This window comes from Carya illinoinensis, chromosome 3 (genome assembly GCF_018687715.1).
Source record: "Carya illinoinensis cultivar Pawnee chromosome 3, C.illinoinensisPawnee_v1, whole genome shotgun sequence".
NCBI classification, from domain to species: domain Eukaryota; kingdom Viridiplantae; phylum Streptophyta; class Magnoliopsida; order Fagales; family Juglandaceae; genus Carya; species Carya illinoinensis.
Genome location: NC_056754.1, coordinates 52,351 through 77,810, shown reverse-complemented (window position 1 = coordinate 77,810; position 25,460 = coordinate 52,351). Strand labels below are relative to the sequence as shown.

The 25,460-nt window shown below is 39.0% G+C and overlaps 1 protein-coding gene across 1 annotated transcript in view; it reads right to left on the bottom strand.

The window, feature by feature from the left end:
- LOC122302205 (ATP-dependent DNA helicase At3g02060, chloroplastic) overlaps positions 1-23,931 on the bottom strand; it is a 30,498-nt gene extending 6,567 nt beyond the window's left edge. The window contains exons 1-7 of the mRNA XM_043113341.1: positions 23,069-23,931; positions 22,245-22,470; positions 21,744-21,989; positions 21,127-21,261; positions 14,795-14,919; positions 13,442-13,581; positions 12,970-13,040 (exon numbers count right to left, since the gene is read on the bottom strand). Coding sequence (XP_042969275.1) covers positions 12,970-13,040; positions 13,442-13,581; positions 14,795-14,919; positions 21,127-21,261; positions 21,744-21,989; positions 22,245-22,470; positions 23,069-23,661 — 1,536 coding nt within the window. The 5' untranslated portion in view covers positions 23,662-23,931. The remainder of the gene's footprint in view (positions 1-12,969; positions 13,041-13,441; positions 13,582-14,794; positions 14,920-21,126; positions 21,262-21,743; positions 21,990-22,244; positions 22,471-23,068) is intronic.
- Between the last annotated feature and the right edge of the window lie 1,529 nt (positions 23,932-25,460).

Here is a 25,460-nt window from a genome sequence, read left to right as displayed (position 1 = left end):
TTTCAATACACGCTTCACTAGACACTGAGCAATAAAACATTATTTCCTGTAGGTGATGAACTATGTGAGTAAAATTTTGGATTAGTGCTACGAGGTAAGTTGCTTGACCATATGTTTAGAAATATTGTAATCGCATTATGTCACTTTGTCGTAATAAACAAGACTGACCTTGCACCAGCAGTTGGAGCTGATTTAACTATCATGTTTGCACCCAACCCCCACTCCAGCGCTCCTCGCCGGAGCTGATTCCTTCTCTCTTCCTCTCTTCTCTCTTCTTCCACAGTCTTTCCCTTCTCTATCTATTCTTTTCTTTTTCATGATTACTTTATGATGGAAGAACTTAGACGCTTTTCAGTAGAATCGAAAACTTTCATCTTTGCGAAAGAGGGGGCCAATAATTTCCATATCACCGAGAAAAGCAAAAGGATGTCTCTTTTCATTCTTTTAAATGGCTCGACGGCCACTTGGGTGGTGAATATGGTGGGAGAAGCCATCAAAACCAGATGGCGTGAAGACTTCTTCAAAAAACAGAGGGTGGGTAACGGGATGTTTACTATATAGTTGCTCAAAAATTCTAGAGGACATTACCTTCTATTGGAGGAATGTAATAATGGAAGGAGAAGAGGCTCAATGATCATCCCAGAAGGTTTAAAGGGCAACGGCTGGGAAGGCTTTGCCTACAATTTAAAAAAAGTTGTTGAACACACGGTGGTGCAACCAGTTTCACGAAGGGGTGGAAAGTCAGTCTAGGCCCCGAAATCCTACACCACGGTGGTTGGTTCTGAGGCAACTTACAAATCTGCCATGAAAGTGAAGGAGGAAGCAGCTGGTCCTTACCCAGGGGACACGGGGACGTCTCCTGTCAATTGCAAAAATGTAGGGGAAGTAGAGGGTGTACTTTGGGCTGTCAGAGCACAGCTTTCTGGCGTGTTAGAAGAAGTTTCCTTACTGGTGCAAAAAGTTGATTTGGGACTGAGTATGGTGATGGGACTGGGCAAGGAGACTGCTACAGTAAGCAGGGTTGCTGATTCTCGGTTCGAGCAGCAGAGTCGGGAAGCCGTTTCTAAGGAAAATAATGCCTCGATTGTGCTTCTGTCTTCACAGAACTTGCCGACAGGTACAAGTGATCCTCCTTGTTTGGCGCAAGCGAGATTGGAGGCCATTTCTGAGGAACAGCTAGGGGTTCAAGAAGATCTGCATGAAGAGGAAGAGGCTGGCAGTTCTTCAGGGGAGTCGAGTTCTACACCAGACTAGGGGATTGTGAAGTCCAGTTTTATGTCAACAGATGGGGATGCTGTTGAAGCTGTTGTTGCTGTCACCGAGGGTGTAATGGGGCCTGAACAGTTACCTACACAGGTTCCTTGTTCTAAGTTTTCTAATTCTGAACTGCAATTGGTGTTAGGTGGGGATGTTTATATATTAGGTGAATATGGTGAATTACCAGACTTTGATGAAGACCTTGATCCTGTTCCTTTATGCTCTTTTAGTCCTGGTATTGATTGGTCTAGTAATCCTTCTGATTGGGTTGTAAGAAAGGCAGAAGATCTTAGTAGTTTTCTTGGTATTTCTTGTGAGGGTTATGAAGAGCAATTCAGAGCTCTTCTTACTACTATTGAGGCTGGGAGTCTTGCTTTGGTTAGATCTGCTATTAAAAAGGAAAGGGAGCTCAAGAGGTTGGAATGCACGGTTAATTACAATTCCAAGGGTGGGAGTACCTTTAGAGATAAAGGTAAGGAGAGGGCTGTTAATGTTTTTTATGAAACCTAAAATCATTTCTTGGAATGTTCGGGGGTTGAACGACTTTAGAAAGCGTCTTCGTGTGAAAAATATGTTAAGACAGTGGAAGGCTGATATTTACTGTTTCCAAGAAACTAAACTGAAAGTGGTTAGCCATTCGGTGATTCATAATCTATGGAATTGTAACTATGTGGGCTGGGTTGAGTTAGTCTCTAATGGAGCTTCTGGTGGTATCATTGTTATGTGGGATCGAAGGATAGTGGAAGTTGTTAATCATTATGTGGGAGAATTCTTGGTGGCTTGTCATTTTAAGAATGTAGTTGATGGTGTTGAATGGGCTTTTGCTGGTGTTTATGGGCCAAATTTAGACCTTGTAGGAGTTTATTGTGGGATATATTGCGGGCATTTGTAGTTGGTGGGATCTTCCATGGTGCTTTGGAGGGGATTTCAACATTACTCGTTTTCCTTGTGAGAGAGTTGGGGACTCGATAATTTCTAAAGCTATGTTTGATTTTTCTGAATTTATTTCTGAGATGAAATTGATTGATTTGCCCATGGTGGGTGGAGATTTCACTTGGTCAAATGGAAGAGCTTGGTCCCGTATTGATAGATTTCTTGTTTCAGCATCATGGAAAGCCCTTTTTCCGGAGTTAAGTCAGAAAAGGCTACAGCGTGTTGTTTCTGACCATTATCCTATTTTGTTGGACTGTGGGGGCATCGTTAGCGGTCTAAGACCCTTTAAATTTGAAAATATGTGGTTGAAGGAGGAAGGTTTCGTTGATAGAGTCAGAAGGTGGTGGGCCTCCTATCACTTTATTAGTACACCCAACTTTATCTTGGCAGGAAAATTAAAGGAACTCAAAAGAGATTTGAAGAAATGGAATGTTGAGACATTTGGCAATGTCAAAAACAATAGATTACGCCTGCTGGAACAGTTGAATAATTTGGAGAAAAAGGAGTTGAGGGGTACAATTTCTAGTGATGAAAAGGAATTGAAGGAAAGGGTGTCGGTGGATATTAATAAATTTATGCTTATGGAAGAAATTTCTTGGAGGCAAAAATCCAGGATTTTATGGTTTAAGGAAGGGGACAAATGTACGAAATTCTTTCATAGAATGGCTAATTCTCATCGCAGAAATAATGCCATAGAAGTCCTCCATGTTGACGATAATGTGATTTGTGATAAGGAGGAGATAGAAGAGCACATTGTGAATTTTTATGAGAAACTTTTTCAGGAAGATTTCTCTTGGAGGCCCAAGTTAGAGGGGCTGGTTTTTGACTCCATTGATAATCAAACTGCAATTTGGTTGGAGAGGCCTTTTGAGGAAGATGAAGTTCTAGATGTGGTTAGGGGCATGTCTAAGGATAAAGCTCCGGATCCCGATAGTTTTTCCATGGCATTTTTCCAAATTTGTTGGGATATTGTGAAGGATGACGTTATGAAAGTTTTTGAAGAATTTTACTCCTTCAGCAAATTTGAAAAGAGTTTTAATACTACTTTTTTAGCTCTTATCCCTAAGAAGGCTGGTACTGTTGAAATAAGGGATTTTCGAACAATCAGCTTGGTTAACGGGGTTTATAAGATCCTCTCTAAAGTGTTAGCGAACCGCCTCAGTATGGTTATGGATAAAATTATTACAAAACCTCAAAATGCGTTTGTGAAGGGAAGACAAATTCTTGATTCAGTACTTATTGCTCATGAGTGTTTGGAAAGCAGAATTAGGACGGGTCAATCTGGAATCTTAGTTAAATTAGACATGGAAAAGGCTTTTGACCATGTCAATTGGGATTTTCTTATTTATTTGCTTAAGAGATTTGGTTTTGGAGAGAAATGGTGCTCTTGGATAAGACATTGTATTTCGACGACCAAGTTTTCTATTTTGGTGAATGGATGTCCGGCTGGTTTCTTCAATAGTTCTCGTGGCTTAAGGCAAGGAGATCCCTTGTCTCCTTTTCTCTTTGTCCTAGTCATGGACGCATTGAGTCGTATGATTGAATTGGCAATTGATGGAGGTTTCATGTCGGGCTTTAAGGTGGGAGATGTTGCTAGGGGCTGCATCACCGTTTCTCATCTTCTCTTCGCAAATGACACTTTACTTTTCAGTGATGCTAACCAGGATCATCTTCGAGCCTTAAGAGCTTTATTGTTATGTTATGAAGCTGTTTCTGGACTTAGAATAAATCTAAATAAGTCTGAAAACGTTCAAGTGGGTTCAGTTGGCAATATATATGATTTGGCTAATATTATGGGCTGCAAAGTTTCTTCTCTACCTATGAAATACCTTGGATTACCTTTGGGGGCTCCTCATAATTCTTTGTCTATTTGAGATGGGGTGATTGAGAAGATTGAAAGGAGATTAGATGGCTGGAAAAAGATCTATTTATCCAAAGGGCGTAGAGTTACATTAATTAAAAGCACCTTGTCTAATTTACCTACTTATTTCCTCTCTCTTTTTCCTATTCCAATGAGGGTGGTAAAACTTATTGAGAGGATTTTTCAAAATTTCTTATGGGATGGTATTGGGGAGAAAAGAAAACTTCACTTGGTGAATTGGAAAAAGGTTTGTACTCCAGTGACTTGTGGAGGTTTGGGTGTGCGGAATTTGAAACTTTTTAATAAAGCTCTTCTTGGGAAGTGGCTTTGGAGGTATAACAATGAGAATACTGCTTTGTGGAAACAGATTGTTGATGCTAAATATGGAAGGATTTGGGGGAACTGGTGTACTAATGAAATAAAAGGGGTGTTTGGGGTGGGTCTATGGAAGTCTATTCGAATGGGATGGGGGGACTTTGTCAGAAACACTAATCTCAAAGTGAAGACGGGATCTAACATCTCTTTTTGGCATGATGTTTGGTGTGGTAATTTAGCTCTTAAATTAGCATTTCCTCGCCTTTTCAGGATTGCTACATGTAAAGGGGCTGCTGTGGCGGATTCTTACTTGTTTTCTAATAACATGTTAAACTGGAATGTGGAATTCTCTAAAGACTTACAGGACTGGGAAGTGAGTGAAGCTGCTGATTTCTATGCTATCCTTTATGCTTCTAAGATTGATCAGACCAGGGATGATATGTTGCAGTGGACTCATGATTCTAAAAGCAGATTTTCTATGAAATCCTATTACAAGGTCTTAACTAGTCTTGGTAATATAACTTTTCCCTGGAAATGTATTTGGAAAGCTAAAGTGCCCAGTAAAGTTGCATTTTTTGGCTGGTTGGTGTCGCTTAAGAAAGTTTTAACTACTGATAATTTGAGGAAAATGGGCTTTTATGTGATGGACTGGTGCACCATGTGTAAAAATGATGGTGAATCTGTCAACCATTTGTTTCTTCATTGTGAAATGGCAACGGCTTTGTGGAATGAGTTATTTGTCAAGGTAGGTATCGATTGGGTAATGCCTTTTCATGTGGTGGATTTTTTGGCTTGCTGGCAAGGTGCAGCTGGAAGTGGACGAAGTACAGAGGAGTGGAGAATGATCCCCCTGTGCTTATTCTGGTGTTTATGGCTTGAGAGAAATGGGAGGTGTTTTGAAGATCGTGAACGCACAAGGATGGAATTTAGGGACTTTTTCTTCAACACTTTAAACTTTTGGGTGAACAATCTTTTGAGGGATATCAACATTTGTAATGCTTTTCCTTAGTATTGTTTCAGCTTTAGATTGTACTTCGTTTTATTCTCTTATATACTACCTGTGCACTTGGGCTATGCCTATTTACTATGAATAAAATCTATATTATCTATCAAAAAAAAATATATATTGTAAACTAGCTACTTTAGTTAATATATTAAATAGAGCCACTTCCTTGGAAGCTAGTTTTTATGTACCAAGTGTGGCATGAAATATGTAAGACATGTAGAGTATATAAATAAGCATGCTATTCATCATGTCATATGATCAGTTTTTATTTTTATATTTTATTGCAAGTCATGTTTATTATGTAAATCATGCATTGCAAACGGCATAAGTTATGTAAGCCTTCATATGATAAGTACAAGATGAAGTCTAAGATAAATAAGATATAAGATGGCCATAGAGATGTATGGTACCAATACAGTTTTATATTGCTAGTCATGTTTATTATGTAAATCTTGCATTTCACACGGCATAAGTTATGTAAGCCTTCATATGATAAGTACAAGATAAAGTCTTAAGATAAATAAGATATAAGATAGTCATAAAGATGCATGGTACCGATACAGTTTTTTTTTTGTAAGTCCAATTAAGATAAGATAAACGAATTAAGTTTAACAAGGTATGCACTGTCAGGACATGATCCAAACTTTGCTTGGTAAAAAAAGTTTCTCTCTCCGTACAACGTTTTCATGCACCCCCGTAACCTCATCTCTAGTGCTTCTCGCTGGAGTTGACTCACCCATTTCCAAGGCGATTTCAATTTTTAGTATTTGTTTAGTCAGTTTTGTTTTCATCTATGAAGTATGTTAGGCACCTCAAGCTGGAGGTAAAATCTTTTGTTTTCTCATTGAAGGAGGGTAGTAGCATTCGTATAACTGAACGTATCAGAAGATTGGTCATGTCCATTGTAGTAAGCAGGGCTTTGGCTACATGGGTGGTACAATGGTGGAGGAAGGACTAGCCTCTCGTTGACATGATACTTTCTTTCGGCAAAAGAGGATGGGAAATGAAGTCCTTGCTATTCATATGCATGTAAACACCAGAGGTGCTTCTTGCACTTGGCAGAACTCGGGTTCAAAAAGAAGAGGGGATTAGTGATGGTTCTTGAAGGCTTGAAGGGTAGTGGCTAGGCGGATTTTGCTTACCACTTGGGCAAAGTTGCTAGCCACCATTCAAGAAGCCAGACAGTTAAGGACTTGGAGGAAGAGAGTTTTCCACCCTCTAACGGGGCATCATATGCAACGACACTGAGTTTGCCAGCAAGGAGTGTTCCTAATACGGTGGCTGACAAGAATCAGGCAATGGGAGAAAGGCAGGGTAGCGTAGGAAATCTCTTTAGCAAACCTACCACTAACATGGGTGGTAGGGGAGCCTCTGTCGCAGGTACTAGGTTGGGCAACATAGAAGGGGTGTTGTAGGAGATCAGAGGCCATTTGTCAGGTCTTTCAGAAGAAATTTCTGTTCTAATGAGGAAATTAGATTGGGGCTCAAGTGTGCTAATAGGCTAGGGAAGTGGGGTTGCACATGCTGAAGAGGCTGAGAAGTTTGAAAAGGCTACTGGACCAAGCTTGCACAAAAGGGGCCTAACCTTCCTCCCCGGGTTGGGCCCGTGAACGGGAAGTCCGCTAGGCCCATCATTCCTGTCTGGTGAGCAAAGGATCCCTCTCTAGCCCAAGCCTCCTCCTTAGGCTCGTGTGCCCTAAACCCCCCAGCATCCTCGCTGGCAACCCCACCGGCATCTCAGATAATGTCGCTGGCCCCATCGACCCTATCGACACTAGCAGTGTGCAACTAAAGGACATGGCAGTGATGGCATCGATAGGGCTGGATTTAAAAGACGCCACCGTCGTTCTCAGGCCCATCGGAGGCTCGACGTCGTCACAGAGAGGGCTGACCTTCTTAGTTGCACCCTTGGGTTGCAACCTGGACCACTTCTTGGCTTGGGAGGAAGCTTCCATGAACCCCCGGGGTTGAAGCCCACGCTGCCAACACAATTCGAAGCCCCCACTGGACCTCTCTCGATGGAAGCTTCTAAGATCCCTTCCAGGGTCCTTTGCACAGTTGAGGAAGGAGAGGAAGTTGTTTCAGAAGAGGAGGAAGAAGAGGAAGTTGTTTCTATTGAGTCTCCAATTGGGTCTGGAGACATTGTGCCTTTCGTTGAAGTGGGGGACATTGGGGATGATGCCAATCCTATCTGTTCTCTGCCTCTAGCATTACTGCAGTCTAATCCACAATCAAATTGAGTATTGAAGAAGGTTGAAGAGATTCGGCATTGCGTAGGGATCTCCTATGTTGGTTTTGAGGATCAACTTACAGCATTATTCATAGCCATTGTAGCAGAACAACCTTACTTAAATTGATTTGCCAACAAAAGAGAAAGGGAGCTTAAGAGGCTATCTTGTTCCATAAATTACAAAACAAGGGAAAGAAGCGCTAGTAGGGGGAGGATTATTGATAGGGCAAAACTAGGCGATCCATGAAGCCCAAGATCCTTTCATGGAATGTTCAGGGTTTAAATAAATCGAACAAATGCCTTAGAGTGAAGAACTTAATCCAGGATTGAAAGGCAGACATTATTTGTTTGCAGGAGACTAAATTGAAGTACGTTGACAGGAAAATTATAAGTTGTTCATGAAATTGTTCGTATGTGGGATAGACTAGTCGTGCTTTAAAGGGTGCATCAGGGGGTATTATAGTGATGTGGGACAAGAGGGTTGTTGATTTGGTAGAGGAGTTTATTAGTGAGCTTGTGGTTGCATGTTCTTTCATTAATCTGGATGATGGGTGGGGTTTTGCAGGTGTTTATGGACCTAACAATGATAACAACAGGAAGCTTCTTTGGGATGAGATTGCTGGTTTGTGTACTTGGTGGAAGGGCCCATGGTGCATTGGAGGCAATTTCAACATCACTCAGTTTTTGAGTGAAAGGCCAGAGGTTTCTAACTTGAGATCATCTATGGCTGACTTTTCAGCTTTATTTGATAAGCCAGATTTGATAAACCTTCCACTAGCACGGGGTGACTACACTTGGTCAAATGGGAAGGCATGGTCTAGGCTGGACAGATTCATTGTTTCTCCTTCTTGGGAGGCACACTTTCCCACCCTATGTCAAAAACACCTCCCTAGACTTTGCTCATAACACTTCCTACTCTTGCTGGACTGCGGGGGTCTTCACGAGAGGCAGAGATATTTCAAATTTGAGAATATGTGGTTGAAGGTGGAGGGGTTCATGGATAAAATCAGATCGTGGTGGTCCTCCTATCAAATCTCGAGCACTGCCAGTTTTGTCTTAGCCGGGAAACTCAAAGTCCTGAAAAATGACCTCAGGATATGGAACATGGAAGTCTTTGGGAACCTAAATGACCAAAGGTATAAATTTTTTCAAGAACTGCAGCGATCCGAGGATAAAGAGGTGACTGGGGCCCTCACGGCCAATGAAAAGGAAAGGAAAATAGTTGTAGTAACTGAATTGGACAAAATCACTCTTATGGAGATATCCTGGAGACAAAAATCTTGGGCCTTTTGGTTGAAGGATGGGGACAAGAGCACAAAATATTTTCATCGTGTTGCTAATTCTCATCGAAGAACCAATGCCATTGAGGTTCTCCATTCCAAAGGGAGGATTCTTTTAGACAGAGTAACCATAGAGGAACACATAGTTCACTTTTATGACCAGCACCCTTGGTGGCCCAAGGTCAATGGGCTAATTTTTTATTCTATTGATCTGCCAAGTGCAATTTGGTTGGAGAGGCTATTTGAAGAGGAGGAGGTGTTTAATATGCTAAAGGGGATGGAAAAAGAAAAGGCCCCAGGCCCAAATGGTTTCACAATGGCTTTCTTTTAGATTAGCTGGGACATTATCAAGGAAGATATCATGAAGGTATTTCTCGAATTTCACTCTTTCTTGAAATTTGAGAGAAGCCTCAATGCTTCATTTATCGTCCTTATTTCGAAAAGGGCAAGGTCGGTGGAGGTGCAAGATTTCGCCCCATAAGTTTGGTGAGTGGGGTTTATAAAATCATATCCAAAGTGCTAGCACAACAAATGAGCGCATTAATGGGGAAGATCATCCAAAATGCCTATGTAAAATGAAGGCAAATTCTTGACTCGGTCCTCATTGCTAATGAATGCTTGGAAAGTAGAGTCAAAGCCGACATTCCAAGTATCTTATGCAAGTTGGATATGTAGAAAACTTTTGATCATGTAAATTGGGATTTCTTGGTACACATACTTGGCAGGTACAGCTTTGGGGAAATGTGGTGCCAGTGGATGAAGCACTCTATCACTACAGTCAGATTCTCTGTTTTGGTTAATGGCACTCCTGAAGGCTTCTTTAATAGTTCTTGGGGCTTGAGGCAAGGAGACCATTTATCCCCTCATTTTTGTCTTAGTAATAGATGTGCTAAGTAGAATGTTGAACGGAATGACAAATGGGGGTTTCATCTCGGGCTTCTTAGTAGGTGGCTCCACTCATGGTAATCTCTCAATTTCTCATTGACTCTTCATTGACGACACGCTTATTTTTTGTGAGCCAAATCCTGATCAGATTCACTCCCTAAGAGCCCTCTTGCTCTGTTTTGAAGTCGTCTTTGGTCTCAAGGTAAATCTTTCAAAATATGAAATTGTGCAAGTCGGCGCGGTTGATAACTTGGTGTCATCCTTGCCCATGAAGTACCTTGGTCTCCCTTTGGGGGGCCCTCATAAATCCAAGGCAATGTGGGATGGAATTGTTGAGAAGATCGAGCGCAAACTAGCGGGTTGGAAGAGACTTTACCCATCCAAAGGTGGTAAAATCACTCTTATTAAGAGCACTCTCCAATCTACCCACATATTTTCTCTCTTTTTTCCCCTTGCCTGCAGGTGTGGCGCACAGATTGGAGAAGACCTTTCGTGATTTCCTCTGAGGCAATCTTGAGGACATGAAAAAATTCCATTTGATCAAGTGGGAAAAGGTAGGCACACCTTTGTCTAATGGCGGATTGGGGCTTCGTAACTTGAGAACTTTCAACAAGGCTCTCCTTGAAAAAATAGTTATGGCGGTATCACAGAGAAAGAGACGCCCTTTGGAGGGAAGTTATCAACATTAAATATCTGAACATGCAGGGAGGTTGGTGTTCCAATGAAGTAAGAGGGACCTACGGCATGTGTGGAAACTTGTACGCAATGGCTGGGTAGATTTCCTTGCTAATTGCAGGTTTGTGGTGGGTAGGGGTACACAAGTTAGCTTTTGGCACGACACTTGGTGTGGCGAGGTTGCTTTGAAGATTGCTTTTCCTTTTCTTATCAAGATCGCGTTCAATAAGGATGCTACAGTTGCTAACAATATGGCCCTCTCCTCCATCTTCACCCAATGGTTAATGAGATTCACTAGAGCAACACAGGATTGGGAATTAGGAGATATTGTTGATTTTTACAGCATGTTACACAAGCTGAATCTCCATGCTGGTGGAGAGGATCGTTTGCTTTGGTCATTTTCAAGGAACAAGAGCTTCTCAGTCCGTTCCTTTTACAAAGTATTATTGACACCCCCCCCCCCCCCCCCCCTCTCTTTCTTCCCCTAAAAAAAAGCATTCCCTTGTAAGTGCATATGGAGGACTAAGGCTCCCTTAAAAGTGACATTTTTTTTGTCTGGCTAGCATCCCACGGAAAAATTTTGACTATCGGTAAGCTGAGAAGGCGCGGCCTCTACTTAACAAACTAATGCTTCATGTGCAAACATGACAGTGAGACAGCAAATCATCCACTCCTTCATTGCGAAGTAGTTAAGGTTTTGTGGGATGACATCTTCACAAGGCTCGATATGGCATGGGCAATGCCTAGAAGGGTGATAGAGTTATTGGCATGTTGGAGAGGAATCCGGGGTTAGGGGTAGATTGCGGCTATTTGGAAGATGGTGCCTCTTTATCTGATGTGGTGCACTTGGAACGAAAGGAATAGTCGTTGTTTTGAGGAGAAGGAGCATTCACCGGAAGGGTTTAGGGACTTTTTTTTATCATACCTTATTACTTTGGGCTTTTTTTATTGTACCAAATGGCACTTCTTTCAACGATCTCTACACTACTTTTCGCGGCTCTTAGCTTGTATCTAGTCTTTTTGTATACTCCATTTGTACTCAGGCCTTGCCTATTTTCATGATTTAATATATTTCTTTTTACTTATCCAAAAAAAAAAAGGTATGCATGTCATGAGCATGAGTATAAATGGATGGGATTTTCATTTATAGGTGGTACCGATACAGTTATGGGTGAATATGCAAGTCACGAACCTAGGAGTGGTTCACCATAGTATGTTATGGTACGATTAGTGTTCCCCTTCTGGCCACAGTCGGTGGAACCGGTGCACAATCTTGCAAATAGGGTTAATGTATGTTGGCCAATTAAGATAAGATAAACAAAGTTAAGCTTTTTAAGGTATGCATGTCGTGAGCATGAGTATGAATGGATCAGATTTTCATTTCAATCAAGCATTTTAGAAAAACGTTATATTTATTATGTTTACATAATAGTGTGTTGCTTATTGAATCTATAACTCATTTTAGTTTTATTTTTTTATTTTTTAACCACCTAGGTGAGGAAGATGATCAGGATGAGCAAGCAAGCCAGGCTTACACGGAGCAGGCTAATGTTACATAGTTTCAAATGTTATAGTTTTTTTCATAAGTAAGAAATTTCTTGAAACCATGTAATTAGGCATGACCCAAGTACACAGAAAGTATACAAGAGAAAAAACACCTAAAATATAAATATTTAGACGTTATTAAAAGAGAAACAGCACGAAAATATAAATATTTCAGAAGTTATAGTTGATTTATATTAAGCTAACAGTTATTTCATTTTCCTTTATTTCCACAATAAAATCTATGATTATGTTTTTATTTAAGACATGGTACATATAATAATATTTTATGGAATAAAGAGATTTTTTTATTTATTTATGTAAATCTCTTGCCTAACTTCAATTACAAAAATACGTAACATCCCTAGCCTAAGGAAAGGTGTTGTTGCAATTTGGTATTAGAGCCTATCCCAATAAAAAATGTGAGACTTGAGTTGTGCCACCCACGACGGATTGGCCTGAAGAGGACATTGGGAATTGAAGGTGGGGGGGGATTGTAATACCCCATACTAAGTGATAAGGGTAAGTGGTGTATGGGATCCCACATTGTTTGGGAATGAGAAGCTCTTGCTCTTTATAATGGGTCCAATGGGGCTCCAATTGTATCATTGATCAGTTCTTCTAGAGTCTAGACTTCCCTTGGGGTATTACATAGTATTTCTCAAAATCTGCTCTTGATTTGAGATCAGCAGCACAAAACAGGAGAGGAATTGGGACAGTGAGCTGAGCATTGTTTGTCATACTTTTTTATTATGATTAAGGCATAGTTCAGCTGTTCATCAATCCATTATCAAAACTCAAGTGTTACTTAATTTTTTTTTTAATATATATATATATATATATTTATATTTATAAGAGTTCGACGTAAATTACTGATTTCATATAGTTCAGTCTTGGGGACCTAACTTTCATATCCTACAAATCCACTATAAACATAAACGTTATAGAAAAGAAAAAACCCAGACAAAAAAAAAAAAGTGACTACCTGCCCATGTGCAATAGCTATTTCAACATTTGGAAATGACTGTTCAAGAAATTCCATAACTTCCTCAAGTCCTGACATATCAGAATGGTCAGGAGACTTATATCAACAAACTGAAACATAAAGAACCTGTACTAGTAATTAGTATCTTGGGAGAATTGCCTGTGACTCCACCTCTATGTTTTTACATTGTTCTCTCAATGTGTTATCTATTGTTAAGTACAAAAAATCACATAAAATTTTCTCCTTCATGGCACCCTTTCAATAATTTAACAAATACAACGACTGGCTCTTGACACGTGTAAAACACCGCAATATACTCAGTAGTCTACATTTAATGATATGTGCATATTATTGATGATGGAAAGAAATGTAGGAATAATACACATAATTAACTTCCAGAAAGCCCAGATGAACAGAATAATCTCACAAGAAAAGACAATAACAAATTCAGAACTGATTTATCAGAGATCACCTTTGATACGAGGCAGGACGTGAAAAACTTGGCCACCACGATCCAGCTCATACTTGATGGCTGATATTACCTTTTCCTTGCTATATGCTGAAAGGTGAGTTTTTATAGGGACCCTTTCTGGAGGTGGAGTTGCAATCAAACTGAAATAGAAGGAAATAAACTTACAACGCCATCATTATCTAGAACCAGAAACTTGTTACCCATTGCTCTCAAAGATCATTTATGCGTATATCTAAGTTGCAGCGCAACAATCATTTGGGGATAATATCAATCTCAAATGCATAACTGCACATCGAAGATCCCTCTATTATAACATGGCTCTCATTTCTTCTTTATAACATTGTTATTTAAGCCTTAGCATGCAATACAAGCTATGAATATTCCTGCTTAATTCAAACAATAAATTAAATTCATCAGCCTTTTGTTAAACAAGCAACTCATGTTGACAAACCCTAAAGCCCAACAACCTCTAACAATTAAATTCCTACAGGTGGCACTCCTTTTCCAAAAGGAGGCCTCAAAACCATGAGAGGTGAGGAAAATATTACTTATTTAAGTAATTCAGAAGTTGTAACAACAATAATAAGATAGATTGCGATCTATGATATTCAAAGTTCCCCAAAGCTTTATTTAGTGAAGTTGCTGAATGTAGTACCCGGTTTGTGTATCACACCATCTAACTCATTCCCTAGTGCAAATAAATGGAACACAAAGTAAAATCTATGACTACCTATGATGAAATTTACATTGCATATTTTTAACAAATTTAAATAAATAAAATAAATAAAAGATGATTGCAGACCCAGTAATTAAGGGGTTGCTTGGTTAGTGAGAAATTCTCATCTCATCCCATCTAAAAACTTTTCATAATTTCCTTCCCAAACACCACTCAAACACAAACACTTTTCAATTTCAAATCTTCAATATTTTCATCTAATCATTACCTAATCTTTATCCAAACACAAAAGAAAATACAATTTTTTCAAACTTCCAAACAAAACACAAAAATCAATACAAAATTTTTTTAAATTTCAAAACAAAAAGAATACTAAAAATGTTATATTCAAGCAATTGTTTTTAACTTTATAATATTTTTATTCAAATTTCTCTCTTATTTTCCAAAACCCAATAAAACATCTTAACTCAAATCATTTCACTACCATTCATATAATTCTCATCTCATCTCATTACACAAAATGCACTTAGGAAAAAAGTTGAAAAAAATAAAAAGAAGATGTCACCCGACTAAATCATGTAAATAGTCCAGTAACTGCCCCAACATTTACAAAAAAAGAAGTACCGAAAGGTAATCAAATTTGTGGTCCTGATTTATATCTCCTAGAAGCATGGTACCTTGCATCACGAAAACCAGTCAATGCTAAATAAAGGGTTCTTGGTATAGGGGTCGCTGAGAGAGTAAGAACATCAACTGAAGTTTTGAATGAAGCAATCTTCTCCTTCTGCTTGACACCAAATCTCTATAGAGCAAAGAAGCATTGCACAATGAGGAACGTAAATACCATAAGTCAAAGTAAAGGGGTCAATGCAGATAGAATTATTAAGGAGTTGCAATGTGATTCCTGCTCCTTATGTGGTGCATTTGAAGGAAGAGGACTGGCTGCACATCTGATGAGTAGAGCGTTCACTTGAGTTTCCTTTTTTGTGCTCTTTGTTCATCTGGATGGCATCTTACAAGGTATACCCTCTTCATCTTTCTTAAAATTCTTTAAACTTTTAAAATCAATCATGCCTTGTTTGTCCTTTCTTTGTAGGGCTGTAAATGAACCAGTTTGTTCGATAATCCGCTTGATACCCGCCTAGTTAAACTCAAATCAAACTCGACTCATGAAAGCAAATACCCGCTCGATTATTTATTTATTTATTTTTTTGATAGGTAAAAGTAAAGTTTTAGAGTTTTGCTACGTACAATCATTTTTGCGCACTCCACTGATATGATTGGTCAAAGCAGTTATTTTATATTAAAAAAAGTGACCCAATCACATTAGTGGAGTGCGCAACGAGTACGCAAAAGTGACTGCATATAGAACTTTTGAAAGTTTTATTGATATAAGAGACATCACCCAAGTACACCGGTAGTATACACTGAACATGCCTAATTATATCTAAGCACCAGTGAGAGATATCAGCAAATCATGAAGGTTGTTTGTATTACAAATAGTGGCCGAAGCCCATGAGAGTAAAGTATTGAAAAAAAATTGCTTCAATTCATCCCAAGAACGCTCCTTGTCTTCAAAGCACCTCACCTCTTGTTTCTCCCCAGCCACAAGCACCACAAAGTGCAATGAGAGATCATTCTCCACACAACGGCAATGTGGGTATTTCCCCCGATGCCTGTCCAGCAGCACATAATATCCCTAACTCTTCCAAGCATAACTCATACCACCCCTGTCCTATTAAAGATCTCATTCCATCAATAGCGGGTCACCTCACAATGTAACAAAAGATGATCTACTGATTCCCCCATCACTCTTGCACATAAAGCACCAATTAGAAATGATGAGACCATGTTTTCTCGGATCATCCAAGTTGAGAATCCACCCAAGAGATGCAGTCTAAATGAAGAAAGCAATCTTGGGAGGTACCTTGAACTTCTAGATAGCCTTCCAAGGATAGCTATGATCATTAGAAAATTCCAAGAGAGCCTTATAGAAGGAGCGTACCGAGAATTTTTTATTTCCACTTGGATTCCACAACAACCTATCCCCCATCTCATTGCCAATCGACATTGCATATAACGAATAAAAGAAATCAGCAAACATGCCCAACTCCCAATCTTGAGCAGCTCTCGAAAATCTCACATTCCAATGGACAACACCATTAGATAGTACCAATCAATCAGTCACAGCAGCCTCTTTGTCACAAGAAATTTGGTAGAGCATAGGAAACACCTGCTTTAGTGCCCTTTCTCCGCACCACACATCATGCCAAAATTCCACACTACTGCCTCTTCCAATTGTGAATCTGAAAATTGAGAGAATCTTCCCCATCCCACTCTTATGTTTTTCCACAATACCACACCATGTGTCCCCCTAACTTCATTATAGCACCAACAACCCCAAATACTCCCATACTTAGAATCTATGACTTCTCTCCATAAGCCCTCTCCTTCCCTATGATATGTCTGCAACCATTTCCCCAATAGTGCTTTGTTGAAGACCCTTATATTACCCACCCCCAACCCACCCCATGGAATTGGTAAGTAAACTTTATCTTAACCCACAAGGTGGAACTTAGTTTCCTCTCCCATCCCTCCCCAAGGAAAGCTATGAAAAGTTTCCTCAATACGAAAGGCCACATTTGCAAGTAGCAGAAATAAGGATAGAAAATAAGTATGAAGGTTAGATAAAGTGCTCTTAATGAGAGTTAATCTACCACCCTTGGACAAATAGACCTTTTACACCCAGCCAATCTTCTTTCGATTTTTTCTAACACAATATCCCAAATAGATTTTGACTTAAAAGCAGCCCCCAATGGAAGACTGAGGAAGTTCAAGGGCAGCGAAGCAATCTTACAGCCCAAGATAGTTGCCAAGCCCTGCATATTGTTTACACCAGCCACAGGAACCATTCAGACTTCAAGAGATTTACCTTCAGGCTTGAAACCGCTTCAAAGCAAAGTAATACAGCCCTCAAGTACTGCATATGATTACCGTCTGGATCACAAAAAAGTAGTGTCATTAGCAAACAGTAGGTGAGATATAGTAACACCTCCCAGAAAAAATCCATCGATAAAGCTTGCATTAACAGCTGCACTCAACATATGACTCAATGCTTCTATAACAATGACAAACAACAAAGGGGAGAGGGGATCCCTTTGTCTTAGTCCCCTAGAATTGTTAAAGAGCCCTTCCGGTGCTCCATTCACCAAAACCTAATAACGAACCGTTGTTATACAATGCCCAATCCATGAAATCCATCTATCCCCAAAACCGCACCTCCCAAATAAATAACACAGAAAATCCCAATTAACATGGTCATAGGCATTTTTCATGTCTAGCTTGCATAGGAGTCTGGGTTTACCCTCCTTGATTCTACAATCTAGAGATTCATTGGCAATCAACACCAAATCCAAGATTTGTCTCCCATTCATAAACTCGTTTTGAGATCTTGACATAATCTACTCATAACCTTACCCATGCGATTGGCAAGCACCTTTGAGATGATATTATACACCCCATTAGTGAGACTAATAGGATGAAAATATTTCACCTCCACTGCCCCAACTTTATTAGGGATAAGTGCAATAAAAGAAGCATTAATGCTTTTTTCAAATTTACCAAAGGTGTATAAATCCTGAAAAACCTGCATAATATCTTCCCCCACCACATCCCAACAATCATAATAAAAGGCCATCGAAAACCCATCCAGCCCCGAGGCTTTATCCTTGGCCATCCCACAAATCACCCTAAGAACCTCCTCTACTTCAAAAGGTCTCTCCAACTACAAAGAGCTTACTTGATCAATATTATCAAAAGGCATACCATCCAGTTTGGGTCTCCATGGGGAATTTTCAGCAAGTAGGTCTTTGTAGAAATTAACAATATGGTTCTTAATATCATCATAATCAGGTTAAACCTGTCCCTCAAGTGGAGCACCTCGATAGCATTATTCCTAAGGTGTGAAATTAGCCATCTAGTGGAAAATTTTCATACAGCGGTTCCCTTCCTTCAGCCAAAGGGCTCTTGACTTTTGTCTCCACGAGATTTCCTCCATTAGTAACACATCGAACTGATAGCTAATTTCCTGCAAGAGTTCTCCTCAGAAATAGGAGCTCTCACCTCCCTTTCCTCCTGGTCCTTTAATTCCTCCATAAGAGACCTTTTTTGACTATTATTGTGTCTAAAGACTTCAACATTCCACCTTTTCAAACCCCTCTTCAGTGCTTTCAATTTCCCAGCCAGGATAAAGCTAGGTGAACCCTCTAAAGAATATGAGGACCACCACGACCTCACTTTCTCCACAAGACCCTCAACTTTCAGCCACATATTTTCAAACTTGTATCTTTTACCCTCGTGAATGCCTCCACAATCCAATACAATAGGGAAATGGTCCGAGCAAACTCTATCAAATCTCTTTTGTAGCAAGGTAGAGTAATGTACCTCCCATGAAGGCGATACCAAAAATCTGTCCAAACAAGACCACGCCAGATTATTAGACCAACTGTGCACACCACCAACAAGTGGTAAGCCCACCAGATTCATATCAAAAATAAATTAAAAAAACTCTTTCATTGCCTGGCTATGCTGGATTTCTCCCGATCTTTCACTAGGAAACCTAGTGATATTAAAATCGCCACCAATACACCACAATAGGTTCCACCAGCTGCCCAAACCTGCAAACTCCTCTCATAATACCTTCCTATGTGGGTCCACGTTCGGCCCATACACACTAGCGAAAGCCCAACAAAAACCATCCTCCACATTTTGAATGAGCACATTACCGTATACTTTCCAGCACACTCCTCAATAGACTAACCACCCTCAAGTCCCACATAATTATGATGCCCCCTTTAGAAACCCTAGCACCTTCTCCGACAAGGTTGACTGACTCCCGCCGGTAGAATACCCCGCCTCTCCACCCTCTTTGACCCTCCACAAGGGCTGAGATCCAACCCTAAATTTTTCTCTACTTTGCACCACCTCCACAGGGCCCCTTGGGTTTGGACCTAGCCCAGCCGCCTGATGCCTTTGGTTTGGACCTAACCTCATGACTCCACCCTCATTTACTTGCCTAAACAAACAGCCCATTTGCTTAGAGCCTAGCCCATACTCCTTTAGAAACCCACAAACTTTGCTTCCCAAGCCCCTTACGTTGCCCAATCCACACATCTCCCTTTCCAAGCCTGTCTTATCAGGCCCATTATGCTCCTCCACAACGCACCGTATTAGAGCCTCAACCTTCTCCTGCAAAGCCGACAACTGCATTTTCACTTCCAGCAAGGTACTGTGCACATCCTCCTCTACCAGTCCCACAAGAAGCCTGCCTCCTCCACCTTTCCACTGTGCACTTGCTTTCCCAGAGGTAAGTGGAGCCTTTCCACCCCTGTTAGTACCATCTACTGTGCCAGCTCCATGAGTTGGGATCTTCTACTGCACCAAAACCTCCCTATACAAATGACTTTGAGGGTGTTTGACCTCCACCAATGGCCTCCACTCAACATCTATAATGCCGTGAAACCCTTTCCCATCCTCCATAATGGCCTCCCACAATGCCTCTGCCATTCTCCTCCAGCCCTTACCTCCCAACTCTTCAAGTATGAATATGAAGCTTCGTTGGCCGCCACCACCTTACTCCACCAAGGCCATGTAACAGCCTCAAGCATTTGAACACCTCAGCGCAATGAAGCCTCTGGAACCCTCCCTTGTTGTTGTGTAAAATTCCTTCTTTTCTCCCTCCAAGCAATCCTTCAATGTTTTTAACCTCCTACTCCTCTTAGTAATGAACAAGAATTTCCCATCCTTCAACAGGGCAAACGGCTTTAATTCTATCACCAAATATTTCAGAAACCCCATAATCCCCTAAACTCACTTAAAAACACTCAACTCAACAGGAATCTCACTATACAAACCCAAAGAACCTTGTCAGTAATAGGTTGTATGGAGAGAAAAATAATAGAGAGAAATAAGAATTCCTTAGAATCTAAAAATAACTTATCATTCTTTCATAAAGGTAAGAAGAAAAACAAACTTATCAAAAAAAAGAAGAAAAACAAGCTTAACTTCTACTTTTAGGTTCTGATAGCAAATAAATGGTGAATGCCTAGAAAGAAAAGGGGGCAAGGTTAGTAAATGACACATACCCGATTAAACTCGACTCAACTTAGCTAAGGCTCGTTAAGGCGGACTCAACCCATTAGCTTGACTCGATTAAAGCTCATGCATACATTGATAAATATATATATCTATATATATATATATATACACCTTTGTATACATACATATACATATATATATTAGTTAATAATATGAGCATAGCATCTTTTATAATTAAATATAAAGTATGTAACCTAATTACTTATGCGTAGTCAATTGTGCCTATATATTGAATATACTTCATGGCTATATTTTATAATTTGTACAATAGTTAGTCGACAGGATTTAATAATTTCATATAGTGGTATGTCGGAACCATATATAAAATGTTTATCTATACTATCATATTATGTGTATGTATTAGTAATTTATGTAGGCATATAATATATTGTTATTATGGCTAAACATCAACTAGTTAAATATTAATCATTTATAATTTTTTTCAATTTTCTAATTCAATAGAAGTTCTACTAGTTAGTTGTAAAAAGTCTATTAAATTTTTATTTTTATTTTTCATTTATCTAATTTCTTAATTATTAAATTTTATTAAAAAATAAACAACTCGAGCCGAGTCGAGCCGGGCCAAGCTAAGCTCATTTTTGAGTCAAGCTCAAGCCCGAGTTGGGATCTTAGCTCACTCAACCAAGCTCGAACAAAGACTAGATAAAAATCTCGAGCTCGGGTTTTTTGAGCCAAGCTGAGCTCAGCAATCCAATGACTGGCTTAGCTTAACTCGATTACAGCCCTATTTCTTTGTGTGCAGATACATGTCGTGTACAATTCCATTTTGCTTTGGTCCATCCTTGTTCAATAAAATCCTTATTCACGATAGCGCAAATATTAAAAAGCAAACCTGTTCCTCATCAACCACAAGAAGACCTAGGTTATTATACACAACACGACTTCCGAGAAGTGAGTGAGTCCCGACAATAATGTCCAATCGACCATTTTTTATCATATCCAGGTACTGCTCTTTCTCTGCTTTGCTCTGCATATTATCATAGTTCTCGTCAATCTCAAGCCAAAGTAATAATTACATATTATTTATGAATATTTGACCTAGAGAATAGAACAAGTAATGCAATTAAAAGGAGCAACTTCCTTTAAGACTGTATACCAGTTGTTTACTTTGTAAACTGCAACCTTGATATGCAAACGAGGTCTAAGTTCTAATCTAAGAGTCAAAAAGATACTCTAATAACAAACAAGGCCAACAGATCATGGTGTGCTAGGATAAGACAATAGGTACTGAAACCATTTAGAACTCTGATGTGCATAAAGACTGAAATGAATCGGAATCATATTGGCAAAGGAGCTAATGACATGCATCTACACGAACAGAATAAAGTTAAATTTGAATATGGATATTTCCCTCTAAACTATAACAATTTAAAGCAATTCAAATTGGATTAGAAATGATTCCCATTAGCATCCTCAGACTGTGTAGTTGCAAGAGATAAACAAACCTACCTGAAACCTGCTCAGGAGTCCAACATTGATATCACGATACATAGAAAATCGCTCTGAAATAACATCAAAATGTTGCTTGGCTAACACAATTGTCGGTGCTAGAACCATAGCTTGCTTTCTGTCTGAGACTACACAAAAGATGGCACGTAATGCAACTTCAGTTTTACCAAACCCAACATCTCCACAAATCAATCTGTCCATTGGAGTTTCTCTCTCAGTCAAATCCTTCTCCACATCAACGAAAGCCTGTAATGAGGATGTAATTTTTTTTTTTTTAAAGTAAAATAAGAAAAGGAGAGGATGTAATTTGTTTTTGAGTGGAAGAAACAGCATCGATCAATTTTTGTGAACTTAAAACTTCTAATAGACTATTAAATCATGACAGAAAGGGACTATAGCCTTAAAGTACCCCCAAAAAGAAAAAGAAAGAAAATAATGAAAACCTAGTACAAATAAGTCAATTTAACAAAGCAAAATGAGCAAACATTATTGCAGTACCACCTGTTTTTGATCTGGTGTGGGTTCATAAGGAAATTGAGCTGCAAATTCGGCCATGGCAAGACTTTTTGGGTAGGGAGGCCGCCTTTGTTTCAGCCTATGTAAATACAGCTCCATCAAGTCAACAACCATTTTCTGAATTGCAACCTTTCCTTTTGTCTTTCTCCTCTCCCATACACTAGTATCACTCAATTTACTCAATGTCCGGGGCCTTTTTGATTCATTTGGGCTGGAAATATAACAGTATATAATAAATTGTTTTAGAATAAAAAATACACAGACACAATAGTATCCAAGTTAATAACAGAGTATGTATTTTATAGGTCCAAGTTATAACAGGGTTAATAAATACGACCTTCATTTGTTGGGGAAACTGTCCTTGAAGGTGATAACAGTAATTTCATTAAACACTGTATGGTAAAAGTTCAGCCGGTGTAGGAAGTAGACTCAGAATAAATTATAAATTATCCGTTTTCATTTCAGCAACTGAAGAAAAAAGTTAAGAAAAGTGCTAAAATTAATATATTTCAAAGTCAGATCCCCGGGTTACTGAAACGTATATTACCAGATGAGAAGTTTTTTCTATAATACCATAAAATTTGGACAGACAAATAGGCCATTATTCGACTAAAGACTCGTCCAAAAATCGGAAGAATTGGGGAGGGGGGGTGTGTGGGGTGGGGTGGGGAATGATTCAAGGCTAGTTCAGTTTTTTTGCTTCACTTTATGTTAAAACAAGAAAGAAAGACATTTGAGACGGACACAACAGGACAAGTGAAGTTCAAGATTCACCATAAAATCAAGCATGGAAGTAGTGGGAAACCTACAGATTGTAGCGATAGAGCAAACGAGAAGCCTGCTTGACCGGAAGTTTAGCCATGTCATCTGCATATTCTATAAAGACATACTCGATTGGCTCCGTAGAACCCTTGGGCACATCGAATTTGATCCCCACAAATCGCCCAATACCCACCTTTTTGTGTACAACGTAATCGCCAGAACGGAGAGTATAGGGGTCCACCTTGTAACTAAACCCACCCCCACCAACACCACCACCCTTGAGCTTCTGCAAGCCCCTCTGCTGCTGCTCCTTTACCAGCTGAATATACTTTTCGGCCTCATCCGAGTCCATGACCGTTCTGGAAGCATCTCGCTCGTTATAATCACGGCGAATCCTGTCGTTCAGTACGAAAATGGGATCGTCGTCTTGGTCGATTTTGTCTCTTGGTTTAGAGAATTTGACGGGTCCGGAGGCGAAGAGGCCTTGAGTGTAAACAGCTTTGGCGAGTGAAAGTGAAGGTTTTGTTTTGAAGTGGCAAGTGAGGCACCGAAGACCGAAAAGTGTCCAAAGCCTCGGAGATGAACTGTCCTTCAAGACAAGAGGCGTGGAAATGTCGGATACTCGGATGAGAGATGCCATTGAAGAAAAAGAAGAAGAAGAAGAATGGGTATACTAGAGAGTTTCAAGGTCGCGTGGATGAAAGAACGGAGGTAATGGAGATTTGTACATGGGAGCTTCAGTCTTCGAGTGCTTCGCAGGGTAAACAGAGAGAGTGCGGATAACCATTGGGAGGTTTTGAAGGGTTTTTCTCTTTGGACAACACCCAACAGGCAAAAAATTACCAAAACCCAAGTTTGGAGTAATCGATGGACTCGAGCCTCGACAGGCAGAATAACCACGGAAGGTTGGTTTGTTTGTTTGTTTGATGAGATTTAAGTGTCTTATTTAAAATAAAAATAAAAATAAATAAAAGGGCCTGTGGAAGTTAGAAATTTAGAATATATCGAGTCGAATGAAAGCAACTGAAAAAGAAAAAATGTAAGCAACTGGAGATTTTTTATTTTTTCTTATAACAACACGAGAGATATGTAATCAACTGGAGATGCGGCTCGTTTTTTAAAAATTTATGGGCTTCACTTAAAGCCTTTTGCTCTCGGCAGTCGTTTAGACCTGTACGTCGTGGTGGCCTAAAAAAGATATGTATCAGTTGATAATCATTAATCAATAAATGTTATAAATTAACTTATATGACTATTTTTAACCGTCACAATAGTTATTATTATTGACGATTCTTAATCGCTATAATTGATCGCCTGTAACTGTCAATTATGATTGTTCATAATCGTCATAATTGACCGTCCTTAATCGTCATTTATGATGACCAATACATCTTTTATACTCATATATATATGGGTATTATTAAGATTTTTAATATTAAATAACAAGCGCCTATCTCTCACGTTCAATATATATCTTTCTCTCTTTGTCTTTCACTCTCTCTCTTTTCATTAGTTTTTATAACATATTATCAGCACGAGATGTTGTTGATTATGAAACTAGTGGTCTTCTACTTCAAGTAAGTTTTTCAATATATTATTTACAATCATCAATGTGAGTATTAAATATTATATTCCTTATTATTACTTGATAAAATTCTATATTTATTCACATAGTTTACATCTCAGTTATATCTATAGTGAATTAAAATTTTCATAATTTACATTTCAATTATATATGTGGTCAATTTTTATTCACATAGTTTATATACAAATTCTATTTATTTTTTTTATACTTGTTATGAATTATTGATTATAAGATTCATCTTGGAATAGAAATAGAACATTTCTGAAGAATCGCCCTAAACCAATGATTCTATTAAGTATCTCATAATAAAAGATCTATTGATTCTGTAAGATAGTTTAAAGGAGTTATGCTTGTACCAAAAGCTCATTATGATTAATGCACATGAAGTTATATAATTGAAATTGTGTAAAAAAAAATAATTAAAGAATATCTGTTTAAAATGAATGCTTCAAATGTGCTCCTGAAGTAGTAATATCGAGTGTGAAAGTTTACAAAATATTCTAAACTTATATCTTATTTTCTAGTGACTGAGCAAAATAATGAGTTTTTGTTAAGAAATCATGAGTCACGTCCTACTAATTCCACATCATTCCCTGAAATGAATGGTATTGGATTTATATCATTCTCAGAAGCGAATGGTGCATTTTTCAAAGAAACCAAATGCTTGGACGTGGTAATGAATATTTTTATAGTATTTCTATGATTTTGGGCCAGAAGCTTATATTGAAAAAACTACCAGTTTTCTCTTTGAGATGATATTATACAACTATTGAATCAAATATTACGATGCACCAAAAGTGATATGATTCAAAATATTTATGTTTTTCATTATTAACTTGATCATCCAAAATCAA